We start from the raw sequence: 14,290 nt of genomic DNA on the forward strand, positions 1-14,290 counted from the left end.
TGATGGAGGAAACCAGGGCTGCCTCAACACCCTGGACATTCTGATCCTGGGATAATTGCACTCAAAGACAATCAATAATGATTCTCTTTAATCAATAATCCCTTGGATTTTTATCAGTCCCATCTAAATGTCTCAAAGCAAACACATTGTGTACCCTGGTAAAACTGAAAACAGAAATAAATATTGCCATTATTTCCCTTCTACAAATAATGCTGAGCCACGCTCGAGGCAGAAAGGATCTATAGAATCATGATAGGTTTCAAACAATACATACTCCTTCATGATGCAAATGTTTGTTAATTTAAGGTTTTTTTGAATTTGGAGATCTCTTAATTAATGTCTTGATGAGTGTGGTGGGTTTTAGTGTTGGTTAATTACTTATGTACTTATTTCTATTTGAGAGATAGCTAAAGTAGGTTTAAAATTTTAGAATCGTATAAAGAAAATTTTATTAATAGTAACTAAAAGAAAAAAAGTGGTGAGAATTAAAATATATTTTTAGAATACTTATTTTTTCTTTATAACATTTTTTCTATTTAAAATGTAAAAAAACGAAACTTAAACCTTTTAGTTAGTTTACTATTTTTAAAATAGTATACTACTAAAATACTTAGTTAATGTTCAAGACCAGTGTTTGCATTTGATATTCCAATTTCCACTTTGGATGGCCAAATTAAAATAACACCAAAACCAACAAAAAAACCCCCAAAAAACAAGTGAACCACAAATACTGCCATCCCCCCCCAAAAAAAACAACAGGAGAAAGACTTCACCCAAGTTAAGTATGTTTTGAAAAAGACGGAATTAGAAAGAAATCCTGCAGTACCAGTGGGAGGCTGCCCCACTCAAGCTGTGCATAAAGATGAGAGGAGGTCCCTGGTGTGATGGAAACTGATTATTTTATTATTCAGAAAGATTTTAATTGAATTATGAAGAGGTTTTTGCTCTCATCTCCATTGCTGTGTGGATAGTGACTCATCTAGCCAAGTGTAAACATCTGCATCTGAGATTTTCACTCCAGCCTTCCTTAGTGTGGAACTCCAGAGCCATTTCCAGAGGGCAGAGATTCTTATTCCCCGTAGACACTGACAGCTGCCTAGATTGGTAATACCTTAAAAAATAAGCAGGTGAATAAACTGTGTGTACAGAGTAAGAAAGTTTATCCTTGGGCTTCTTTTGAGGGTTTATATTGTTATAGAAGTAAATTCAACTTTCTGTGAACTGAGCTGATGCCTAATTTTTTCCTGAACAGAAATGTTCAAATTGCTTATTAAGGAGCATTTTAAATTTTCTGTCTTGGTCCCCTGATCTCTTTGGGTTCTGGATGTTGGAAAGATTTGTATGTCTTGCAGTTTGTGTTTTTTGCCCATTTGACACTTTAGGGGACCAAAAGAGAATTAAGAAAAACAGTCACAAAAACATTCATTAAGTTGTTTGAATTCTTGGACCGCTAGGCCAAATCCAAGGACAGCTAATTTTTCTTTGCAGATGTTGAGCACCTGCCTAGATTCACTGTATTATTTTTAGGATTCTAATGCAATTTAAGTTCTCTAAACTGAGTTTTAAAGGCGAGGTGCTCTGGCCTATCTCTGTAAAGAAAGAACCCATGAAAGATCTCGAGTGTTCCGTGGTCTTCTTCACCAAGCAGAAAAGGAATCTGAAACCTTTTGGTCCAGAACCTGGAATTAGGTAGATGAGGTGCAAGACTCAATTTGTGGAAATGAGAACTCTGAACACTTTGACTCAGTCACCAAACACACCAAATCAATGGATTTTAGGAACAGCCCTGTTTTTCCTGCTTTCATTCCAAGGGAAATTGCTCAATGAGAGGCATCTGAAAAAATTCTGGGGCTTCAAGTGACACCAGCCATTACTAATATTTAAAGACACGCAGTTTGAATTTTTCTGATGCCAACTAAGTGCATCAGTCAAGTGTGTGGCTAATCGTGATTAATGTACACTATTTAAGAAATAATGTACACTAAATAAGAAATTTATATGAAAAAAGCCTCTGCAAATGCCTTTTCATTTCACCATACTTCTGAAGTCTATACCTTCATCTCCTTTACGTAAATTCTGGATTATCTGGAGATGTGGTTGAATTAATTTGTTTTGTGGAGGGATGGTTGTCCTGAGGTGCAAAGCACAGGAATCATTTGGATTATTTGAGCCATTGAGGGTATCAGTACCTCTGCATTTGTTACTGAGGGAAAATGCTGCCTGAAATACAGAACTGCAAAGGAAAAGAGACTCCAGGAAAATTTGAAATTTGTAATCCCTAACACAAGTATTTTCTGAAGAGAGTCATACTGTACTTCAGCAATTTCAGTGAGCTATTAAAAATTGGTCAAAAAAAGATTTTTTCCCTCCTTTTCTACAATTACTCTTTTTTTTCCCCCCGTTTGGATAGGACACCTGCTCTTTTAGCAGTGAAAATGAGATTGCCAACATCATCTGCACAGATCATAGATACATTTGCATGTGTACAAAGAAGGCTCAGAGGAAATATTGTTGCCTGCCATTGCCTCTGAGGAGGGTTCGGAAGAACCAGATCCAGACCTGGCAGAGTTGCATGGACATCGGGACAGGAAAAACAGTAAAAAAAAAGTTTTCACATGGGAAATACTAATTAGAGATAAGGTAAAAATGTTTTAACCGGAGGCTAGTGAAATTCAAGTGCAGGGTGGAGTTCTGTAGCCCAGAGATGTGAAATTATCCATCCTTGGACATACCTGAATTTCAGCAAAATCCAGAACAACCTCATGTAATTCAAATTTTCAACAGGACATTGCACTAGATGACCTCAAAAGGTTCTTTTCATCCTTAAAGTATATTTGCATAATGAAACATGAGTAATAAAAATGAGCTCTTAGAATTCAGAGCAAGATTTTATTCATTCCAATTTATTCTCAATTTGCTGTCATCTTTACTTGTTCTTTCCCTGTGAATTGCAATGGCCTTTACAAATGTTTTTGTTCTGTTCTGGTTTCATTTGCTTGCACTAAGAACAGGTAATTACTACCTGTTTTAATGGTTTTTAATGACATTTAGTGTTAGCTAAAGTTAAAAATGTAATGAACAGATGCATTTACAAATTGTTTGTTCAGTAATTGACCAGGGAAAAAAAATCCTTCTAGTGGGGAACTCTCATTACTTACTGAATGTTGTTTAACCATTGATTGACTTGGCCAAATAAATAGAACAATTAACAATTAATAATTTATTTGGTATAAAATTGTAGAATTTCCATTTAAATGTTTTGTTATATATGATTAAGCCATCTCTGTCTGACTGAAATAGAGATTCCCCTTGAAGACTTTGGTGGAGCTTTGATTTTTTTTTTTATTTTATTTTTTTAAATTTCTTTGCACACTGTTGTAAAGTCCTAGAGAGTGCCCAGGGAACCCAACAGAGATAGGAATGTTTTCACTGATTGAGTTGATCAACACTGGAAGGACCCTCAGCTCCAAGGGAGTAAAATCCTTTTAGCACCTCAAAAATGGTCAATATCTCGAATGGCTGAAACCTTTGTCTGCTTCTACAAGACGTAAAATACAAATGAAAAACAACAGGCAAACTTTAGTAAGGAAGGAGTAGTTGTCCTGGTATCATCTTCCATTCTACAGCTAGATTTTATTTTATTTTATTTATTCTGATGTGTTTAATGCATTGCTTCCAAGCTTTTTCCTGAGAAAAAACAGCTGTGCCCATGGAGCACTTATCTTCAAAGTGTCCCTGTTCTGACCTGGCAATCATGATTTTAGAGACAGAAAAGGAGCTGGAGGAGCAGATTTGCCTCAAAAACTGGCAGATCCTCACTGCTGAAGATGTGGAGATAAATCACATACAGATATCAGTCTGACACTGGTACAAATTAAAAAAGAATTTGGGGAAATAGCACATTTCTCAGCATTGTAGTCTTAAGTCCTGCTTGGTGCTGCTTTTCATTTTGTTTTCTTTGAGACAGAATCAGGAGGAATAGCAGGAGATAACACATTTACTCATGTAAAGCATAGAGTCTTTCTGTGCTTTATTGATTTTTTTTGTATCCAAAGACTCCTACATTTTATCACTGAGTACAATTTCCAGGCAACCAGACATGATTTGGACTCATTTCAGGTAAGAGTGTTAAAAAGAAAGGTTTTTTTCTTTTTATTGTACCTGTTCGGTAGATAAAGAACAAAAAGATTTGCTCCTTAAACTCAGATTGAAAGAGCATTAGATTATTTTGGGCTTTTAAAATATATTTCTATCTTCAAATTACAAGTCAGAACTCCAGTTGGGAGCAGGGAGATCTAGCACAGATTAGTCAGAGATCATTTATTTCCTCTTTTTGTTCAGATTTAGCTGCAATTGGATGTGTAATGGAAATGTGTACTGATGTTTTTGACAGAGACCTGCCCTTGCTTTTCTGTGACCTCAGGTTCAGACCATGTTGTGTCTTGGGTAGACTTCAAGCATGTGAATCCCTGTGCAAATTGGTGTAAATTGCTTTGTTATTGGGCTTGATACTGAGTTTTAACAGACTTCCTACTCTTAATTTTCTTCAGGAATCCTCAAGGCAATATAAAAAATTCAGTTATAGCTGGAGTTTGCCTCTCCCATCACATAGAGTTTGGACTTCATCTTGCTGCAGACTTTTTATCTTGTTGAACATTAGGTTTAAATCAGTCATACAGAATTCTATTTCCTGTTAAATCATCCAAAGACTCAGAGAAAATTCCATGGGGCAGAATTTTGAGGATGTAAATGTGGTTGTGCCAAGTTTGCTTCGGGGAGCGTTGGAGTTGTGATGGTCATTGGACACTCCTGCTCTTTGTCCAGGACATTCCACCCTTGCCATCTTCCTCCAAACATTCTTCTCTGCAGAATGAGGAAGATTTGGAAGAAAAATGTTATCAATCATCCTGGCAGGAGACTCATTCCCTTGTTTCTCAGTTGTGAGTTGATGTAGAAAGTGTTTCATCCTCTACTTTCATCCTTAGCAAAGAGAACGTGTGGTATAAACAACCAAATTTTCTGTCCCCATCTACAAAACTCCTTTAGCTTTATTCACTGAGGATTTCTTCCTTGTCCTCTATAGTGTTTTTCCAGATATTTTGGCATGCAGATTGTTGTGAAATGCTTTAATTCAGCAGCAGACTCTGAAAGCTCTGAGACAGTGCTGTAGCAGGAAAAAGACTGCTAAAGCAATTGAATTTTAAAAATTCAATGCTGTATAGGATTGCTTGTCCTTACAGAGGTTCTGGTGAGTGGTAAGAATTGTGGTACTGGTTTGTCAGCTTTTTTCTCCTGTGAAATGGCAGATAATGAGTAGAAAAAGAAAATTAAATGTTTCTGAAAGATTTTGTTGTGGGTCAAAATAATTTCCCCCATTAAATTCTGAAATGAATGCAGCAAGATATTAATTAAATGTTAAATACTGAGGAAATAACCTATGTTATATTTGGTAACTAGATGAATTATTGTAATTTTTTTCATAACAATAGTATTGGAGAAATAATTTGTTCACTGTAAATGCATTTGTTAAAAAAAAAAATAGTATCTATGAAAAATTCAATAATGTGTTTTCCACCTTTGAGACCTGCAGGCTAGAGAGACACTAGCAATAATTATTTTCCAGAAAAATAATTAGCTAATTAGGTAATTAGTTAACTTTCAGGTGTTTCCAATTGTCTTTTTGTCATTTCACCATTTCAGTTGTTAAAATATGAGCTTTCCCATTAAGTGTTCTTCTCAAAGCAAATGAATTAGGATATCATTTTGCCATTTATCCTTTTGCTTCTGAAATACTAAAATATTTAATTGGAATAAGTAAAGCAAATGTAGAAATGCATTTCTATTATGGCTGTTTACCTTTTACTGGGAATGTCAGTTCTGGGAGTATTTTTATTTGCTTTTGCTTTTGCAAATTAGCGTACAGCAGTTGATAATGTGTTTTAAAGTGAGTATAGTCCATAGAAGAGAGAAGATATCCACAGTTATTGCTGTATTTTTGTGCTTTCTGCTGTCCTTGGATGTGGCAGCCTTTGTTTAATACAACCAAATCGGCTGGGGAATCCCCTGGGTTTTTTACCTGTAATTGAAAAAATGCAGATGAGGGTGGTTATTCAGTGGATTGGGCACCTATAAAACACAACTATCCCCAGAATGAATTAAATATTCATCATGTATAAAGGAGTAAGTTAATTGCAGTCAAATGTGAAAACAAATAGCTAGGAAAGGACAAGTACAGTACAATTTTCTCTGTGTGGCTACAGATCCATTTTTAACATTATTATGAGCACATTGCATTCCAGACAAAGACTTCTTTTGAGAGAGAGGGAGGTTTTCAAGTATTTAGGATAGTTTTCTCCAAATGGACTGCAGCTAGCAAGAGCCCTGTGAGATTTTCAAGTGCCCGACTGAAACAGCCCCTCGTGGTGCTGATAAAGAGCAGATGTCTCCTTCCAAAGGGAAGGGAGCATCTGAACAGCAAACAGGCCATTCTTGCATTGGCTCTCTCTAACAGGGTCATGTTTTATGCATGAAATGTGCCACAGAAATGTAAGATATAATTTTATAAATAAGATCTTTTTCTGGCGTACCTCTCGCAGGTATGGATTTACTGTTAAGCGCAGCTGAGAGGAAAATGTTCTGTTGCACAAGAATGCAAGCTGAGAAATCCATACTCCTGATTTACCATCCAGGTTCATAATTGCATAATTGTAGCCTTATTTTCTCTGAAGACTGTTGGCTGACCTTTGTGGTGGGATAAGAGCAACTGTTCCTTGTCCAGAAAAGTGTGAATTTCATTTGGAGAGAAGAAAGAAGGAATTCACCCAGAATTCACAGAATCCTTAAGGGCTTGGCAGTGCATAAGTCACCTGCTAAAGGTGTACAAATCAAGTCTTATCCAAGAGTATTTGAGGAGCTACAGGTTTTATTTCAATGAGTAAAATAAATTATATTTTCTCCTCCCAATCTGTACGAAGTGAATCAGACAAACTTTATTTATCAGTAGCTCCTCATGCTAATTTTTTATTTTCCTACCTTTCAAGATCAGTAGGGGCTGTTATCAGCCTTCCTGCATAACTGATGCCCAGGCTCCCTGAATTGATGTGCACTAAAAATGTCCACTAGTTAATACATATTAAGCAAAACCATCCAATATTGATTTTACAATTCCAAGAAATAGAATCAATCTTTCATGAGTTCTTTTGATTAATTAATATAACTGCTAAATAAATAATTTCAGGTAATTAATAACTAAAATGACCGGCTTCGCCTCTCAGCCTTTAAGTTTTGTTTTATCTTTGTCTCACTTTTGGAACTTGAAATATAATCAGCTTTGTTACCATGTACTTGCTGATTTCAGTCAGTGAAAACTCACTTTTTTAGTCATTCACTTGAAAGTGGGAAAAAACAGAGCTGGCTGAGTCTTTCCCATTAAAGATGTTTTTTGTTACTGAGTTTTTTCAAGTTTTTACCCAGTTCCTCAATATTACTCTTGCATTGAGAAGAGGACTCAGTATCCCATGACTGTGGACAGACAATAAACTGAATGTGATAATTGAACCTATTTAATCATTCTCCTCCTTTTTGTGTACTCAAGGAGTGATTGCCTGGGATCCTGCAGAGAATAAAGTCCTTTATTGTGTAATTAGGTATCATCTGCTGTAGATCTGGCCAGAATTAAATCTACATTTGTGGCTTTTAGCAGCTAATTAGACATCAATCTAATGACTTGACACTTTCCCAATTGTTATCTGCAAATTTCATCAAATGATTGACTTCCTTTCCAAGATTTTAGTAGGAATATTAATATTGTGAAGCATCCAAATGGTTTCTCCAAGACCCCACTGTGAAATTCACTGCTGATCACTGATATTTTAATTTTTGTGTGTGTATGTGTGAATATCTACTTCTGGAAACAGCTGCTGGAGAATCTGGAATCCTTCTGTGTGCGTGTCTTGTTAGTTTTGTGTCAACTGAGTTTTTAATCAAACTGTCATGTATTACTAAGCAAAAGACCTTTCAAAGATCCAATTATACCCACAGCACTATTTTAAGCAACTCAAAGTTTAATCATACCAAAATATGATGTAGGTCACTTTGAAAATATTTTAGCCCACACAGCCCTTTGTTTACCACTAACTGCATTTCTTTCCTCTATTTTTGGAGTCTGCCACAGACATTGCATCATTTCATTTGGGAGTGCTGTCAGCTGAGCTGGCCTGTAATTTCACAGGTCATTTTATTTTCATTGCTCAAATTTTTGGAGACTGGAAACTATCTACAATTCTTTTGATGTCTTCACCCTCTTTTCAAGGTTTATTAAAGTCAGCAGTAATAACATAAAATATTCTTAAACAACCAGCACTTTTAAAACTACCCATTCTGTAGTTTTAAAGACTTACTCTTTGGAGTAAGTCTTACTTACTTATTGGAAGTACAGATTCCAATAAGTAATCTGTACTTACTCATTGGAAATACAGATTGGTTTGGGGTTTTTTCTCAATTTCCCTTAATTTTTATGGATATTTATTTTATAAGTATGAAGACATCTCTGGAGGTTAGATTTTCTCCTTTCTAAAACCTAAATTATAATTCTTCCCCATTACAGCAGTGTGACAATGCAGGGAGAACATCTCTTTTCATTGCTTTACAGTTAAGGACAAAAATTTCCAGCTTTATTCCCTCCAATTTCTTCAGCTATTTTGTTAGTGCAATTGCTGGTTATTTTACTTAGATTATGTGTAAAAGAAGTGATAAATCTTGATTATTTCAAGATTCTGGAAAATTCTTCAAATAGCGCAGGAAAATTGCAGAACAGCTGATAAGCAGCTCAAAAACTCCTCAAAACCTGAAGGATCTTTTCTAGGGGGAAGAAAACCCTGGAATTATATTCTTGGCAGATCTTTTCCAACCTTAATAATTCTAAGTTACCAGGTGCAGTGCAGTTATTCTTAGGTTCTTTATGAAATTTGAATTTTCCTCAGCATTTACTGAGTTTTGTGGGACAGTCACCTAAGTTTATCATTTATGGTAGAGAGAATTTTTTTTTTTCCTAAAATCAGGCAAACATATTTTTAAAGAGGTCTAAGTAGCAGAACACCATTACTTCTTGCAGCAAGTCAAAGACTCTGTTGGCTGTTAGGGCCAAAATCCATCATTATATCTATAATTCTTTGGGTATTGCAGGGAGTAAAGGTTGCCTTCTGTACTGTGAAGTAATTTTCCTAGTGGTGCTTTTATTTGAGATGGTAATTTTCCTTCTTGTGATTTTTTTTTTTTAAATTAACATAACATTTGGAAAAGTGCACAGGTTTCCGTGCCCAGATTTTGTAAGGAATTAACACACTGAGGCCTTGATTCACTGCTGCCTCATTCCAGCTTTGTGTGGCAAAGCACAGCTTCAAGCTGGAGCAGCACAGTGGTGTGGGAAGATCTAAATGTTAATTGGGATGATGCTCATTCAGTTTAATTCTTCTTTGCTGAGCCGTAACACAAGCAAGGAGCTGGAGGCTGTAAGAAAATCATGGGAAGTGCTTAGGTGGCCAAATTGGATGCATGGAATGACCACCAGCAGATTTTGGAGAACACTCACAGCCTCTGGTGGGGTTTTATGTCTCTTTTCTGGTTCCAAGATTTGGAAGTGTTTTGCAGGATAAGTGGATGTTAGGATTAAAGACTGAGTATCTGCATCTTAAAATGTGATTATTAATGGTGAAAACAGGGAGTTGCTATCTACTCTTAACAGCATATTGAAACTGAAGAGAGTTAAAATGGCATCAAAATACAAACCCTGGTTTCCAAAAAGGTGTCATTGCAGCCTGCATCTGATTGTGAAGAATGGAAGATTCTGCATGCCCTCATGACTACAGTCCATAAAATTACTGATTGCTGTTTCAGAGGTGTGGCTTGAACTGTGTATGGGTTTAAACATCTAATTTTGGTGCCCCCTCAATTTAAAATGCTTTCTTTAATTATTCTGTTTCTTAATATATGTAAAACAGCTACTTGTAGTGTAAAATGTGAAGCTGTTGGAAACCTTCAGCAACCAGAATTCATTCAGCACTGTGCAATAGAGGCTCAATCCAGTCCGTTTATCCACACTGATTATGAAGTAAACACTATTTGATGGTATCACTTTATATTCAATATCAATCCACCAGTGTTTCAAAAAGAATCATTTAACAATGAATAATGCTTGATTGTAGATCTCTGTAGTAAATTAGAATATCCTAATTTAATAGAGTGTGATCTGGTATTTGCCAACAAACATACAGATTGCCTTATAAATCATGCAGCAGTGTGGTTATAGAATAACACTAGGCTGGATTATATTTCATTACTCCCTATTGAACAGTCATGTTTCTGCCATGTAATGTAATTTTCCATCTTTTAACTTCGTTTCTTTTACTAACAGAAATACAAATTAGTCCCAGGGAAAAATATTTACTTGGGGCAGGCAATTAACTGTGCATTTCAGGGAATGGCACCACGTGCGTGAATGTCATAAAAATGCTTTTTTCTTTGTTTTCACCTCACTGTATGTAGCTGTTTATGTGTTTGATGAACTATAATGAGTTTAAGGCCAGAGCAGAGGAAATAAAACACCCCAGGTAAGTATAGATTAATGTGGTTTCAAATACAGGATTTCTGTAATGTCTATTTTTGTTCACATCAGTCACTGACCCTTCAGAAGGAGATTTCTCCTGAACTCTTCTGTTAATGATGCAAAATGCTTGAGGTGAAGTATGGTGTGGCTTTTGTTATTGCCCTGTGACTGTTTGTCCTGCTTACCTTGCTTAGCATTTATATTACTCAGCCATGTGCTCCCAAAACAGGGAGCAGGAAAGGTTTGGAGTGACACAGGCCATTTGTACTAATTAAAAATAGCTAAAAATTTACTGAACATGTAGGGTGGAATCAAAGAGGTAAATAAAGGTAATACTATATTCCATATCATTCCTACAGTCTGGGAAAGGCTTGAGTAAGCTTCCATGGTATATCTTTATCACAAAAAATATGTATTCCACTCTTGAGTATTTTAGGAAAGGGATAATTTAACATCATAAGTAGTAACCTGGCTTGCTACAGTCCTTAGGAGCATATTTTTGGGATTTATTACTTTCAGAATATCCACTTGGATCTGGCAAGTACCTGATTCACGTTGTGGATCATTGAGGCATTGCCTCGGAAGTCCCCATTATATGTTGAAATCCTTTTGAACATTTTGGCCAGGGGTGTGTGCTTCCCTTCAGTGTGTGATGGAAGCTTGCTGACTGGAAGTCCCAGTGTTTTGAAGCTCAGCAAGTCCTTGAGGGCTCTTACATCCTGAGGACACCCAGGAACCTCAGGCAGGTTCGTGCACGGGAGAAGCACAAAGGCACAAAAAGCCTGGTAACCACAAAGTAACGTTCCTCGAGACCAGGAGAAACTCACACATTGCAGGAGCTGCCAAAACCCGCAGTTAACTGTCTCATCTTTTCATTTCTGTAGGGCTTTCAGAAGCTCCTTTCATCTTTTCAGATGGGATTCTTTAACAAGCTCAGTGCTGGCCTCACACTGTTGCTGTAGACATCACTGGGGGTGTTATCCTGGGCTAACAGGAATAATTAGAACAAACTGGAACACTTGGGAAAAATCCCCGTTGACCTGTTTTGCAGCTGACGTGTAACAGTAAATTTTTAAAGGTTTAAGTAAGAAGTAAAGGGGGGTTTGTGAGAAAACAGAAAACTTCTTAAACTGTGGAAGAAGAATCAACAACCAAAAAACTCACAAACAGACAAAAAAAGAAAACCCAGACAAGACAAGGTTTTCCTTTAGCTTATTAAAATTTTAATGTGAGGTACCGCAGTCTTACCTTTACTGTTCAGTGCATGATGTTGCCAGTGCTGGATACTCCCGGGTACCCTGAGGAAGTGGATTTGTTCCATCTTTAATGAGATCTGGGAGGATCCAGGCTCCAGTGAGGAAATGTCCCAGTGATCCAGCCGCGGAATGACCTTGCTGTATTTTGTTTTGGAGTAACCTTGCTATATTTCATTTTGTTTTCTGTTTTTGCAGCTGGACAGTGCCACTTCTCTCATCCAGGCAGCTAAAAACCTGATGAACGCTGTGGTCCTTACAGTGAAAGCATCATATGTGGCTTCTACTAAATACCAGAAGGTCTATGGCACTGCTGCAGTGAACTCTCCAGTTGTATCTTGGAAGATGAAGGCCCCCGAGAAGAAACCTCTAGTAAAGAGAGAAAAACCAGAAGAATATCAGACAAGAGTGAGGAGAGGGTCCCAGAAGAAACATATTTCCCCTGTACAGGCCTTAAGTGAATTTAAAGCTATGGATTCATTCTAAACCACTGAGCTTTACCAGGAGGGTTTTATATTCTTTTTTGTATGCGTACCTGCCGACTTGTGTGCGTCTGGCATGGGGTGGGGGGGACAAAGTGACAATTTGCATGCGACCTGAGACTCTGTTCCAGTAAATAACTCTCTCTGCAGTGCCCAAAATTCAGGGCATTGCCTTCTGATGTGAAGTGGACTTAACTCCAAGCTTCCTTTTTAAACTAAATTATAGCATTAAATTGGCCAAAGAATTTGCGTCACGGGGGTATACGTGTGGAATAAATGATAAATTCAAGTCTAAACCCCGAAATTTTTATGCATGCAAGAAACATTAGGTTGGCAGGTATATTAAGTGAAAAATAAAAAAAAAAAAAAGGAATTGTAATGGTAGACCATAAAGCTTGTATTGCTTCTGTTGCAGTGCAAAAATGTACTAGCCAATATGCTTCAATGTGTGGCCCAATAATTAAATGATATAACTTTTAAGTCATCTTCATTATAGTATGTGAATTTTTAAAACAGATTCAAACTAATTCATCTTAAAAATGCTTCTTTTGAACCAGATTTTGTTCTTTATATTCCAGTAGTGTTATGACTGCTCACATTTCAATTAATCCCATTAATATGACCAGAGGTTTACTTTTGCCAATTGAATTCCTTATGGTGGAGTATGAAGCACAATATGGTGATTGACATTGCCTTTTATATTATGATTATTATTCTGATTATTATTATTATTATTATATTAGTAATAGAAGACCTGGTGGTGGAATGTTTAGAGACACGGAAACTGACAGTGTGAGAATTTAGAGGCAAATATGTAGGTGTAGCTTGGATTACAGGTATCTGACATACCATTGTAACCACTAACTCAATAAACTCATTTAACCTTGGAATCCTCAGTCTGGCTCGTCTCCTTTAATGCACAGGAATGATGGTGGACACAGGGGTCTGAGGATGAGGGAAGAGACGAGGATCTGACTCCATGTTTCAGAAGGCATGATTTATTATTTTATGATATGTATTACATTAAAACTACACTAAAAGAATAGAAGAAAGGATTTCATCAGAAGTCTGGCTTAGAATAAGCAAGAATGATAAGAAAGGTTTGTGTCTCTGACTCTCTGTCCGAGCCAGCTGACTGTGATTGGCCATTAATTACAAACAACCACACGAGACCAATCACAGATGCACCTGTTGCATTCCACAGCAGCAGATAATCATTGGTTACATTTTGTTCCTGAGGCCTCCCAGCTTCTCAGAAGGAAAAATCCCCAGGAAAGGATTTTTCATAAAAGATGTCTGTGACTCACAGGTATCTCCTGAATCATAGTTGATGTATAGAGTTACTAATTCTGCTATGTGCTTCATTTCTTATTCTTAATTTTTGTGAATTTTCTCATTTTGTAATAACCAGAATAAGCCAAACATGGTCAGTGAGACAAAACCAGAGTTTAAATCTGAGACAGATTTAACCCTCAATACATATGAGACATATGTGTCATGTTCCATGAAATTATTTGTTTAAATGCAAGACCACAGAACAATCATAAAGAGAATTCAATTTATTCACCTCTAAGTTTGGCACTTCACAACCTTGGAATCACCTATTGTGCCATGCTTTACAGACCTGTACAAAGTCCACTGCACAAATATCTACTTTTATTGCCTTTTGACACCAACAGTTACTTAATTACAGAGCCTGTTATTATCATTATCAAAAAGTCTGGGTGTATATATCAAAGAAAACAATGAGCATCTATTAATTTTCCTTGTAATTAGATAATCTAGTTAAGGGAACATTTGTGGCCTCACAGAGGATTTGAAACACTGTGATAAACACTGAGTTCCAGCAACAGTGACAAGTGCAGCCCTTGCAGAGTTTTTGAGAGATGTTCGGATGTTGTCTCAGATACGCTGATTATTCCTCAGAATAGCAAAGCACCAAATTTTGTTCT

At 36.6% G+C, this 14,290-nt stretch overlaps 1 protein-coding gene across 4 annotated transcripts in view; it reads left to right on the forward strand.

The window, feature by feature from the left end:
- Positions 1 to 13,228, forward strand: part of CTNNA2 (catenin alpha 2) — a 481,291-nt gene extending 468,063 nt beyond the window's left edge. For all 4 annotated transcript variants that reach the window (XM_063157887.1, XM_063157886.1, XM_063157888.1 and 1 more), the window contains one exon: positions 12,055 to 13,228. In XM_063157887.1, coding sequence (XP_063013957.1) covers positions 12,055 to 12,342 — 288 coding nt within the window. In that variant the 3' untranslated portion in view covers positions 12,343 to 13,228. The remainder of the gene's footprint in view (positions 1 to 12,054) is intronic.
- Positions 13,229 to 14,290: the final 1,062 nt, after the last annotated feature.

The sequence above is a fragment of the Melospiza melodia genome, chromosome 5 (assembly GCF_035770615.1).
Source record: "Melospiza melodia melodia isolate bMelMel2 chromosome 5, bMelMel2.pri, whole genome shotgun sequence".
Lineage (NCBI taxonomy): Eukaryota > Metazoa > Chordata > Aves > Passeriformes > Passerellidae > Melospiza > Melospiza melodia.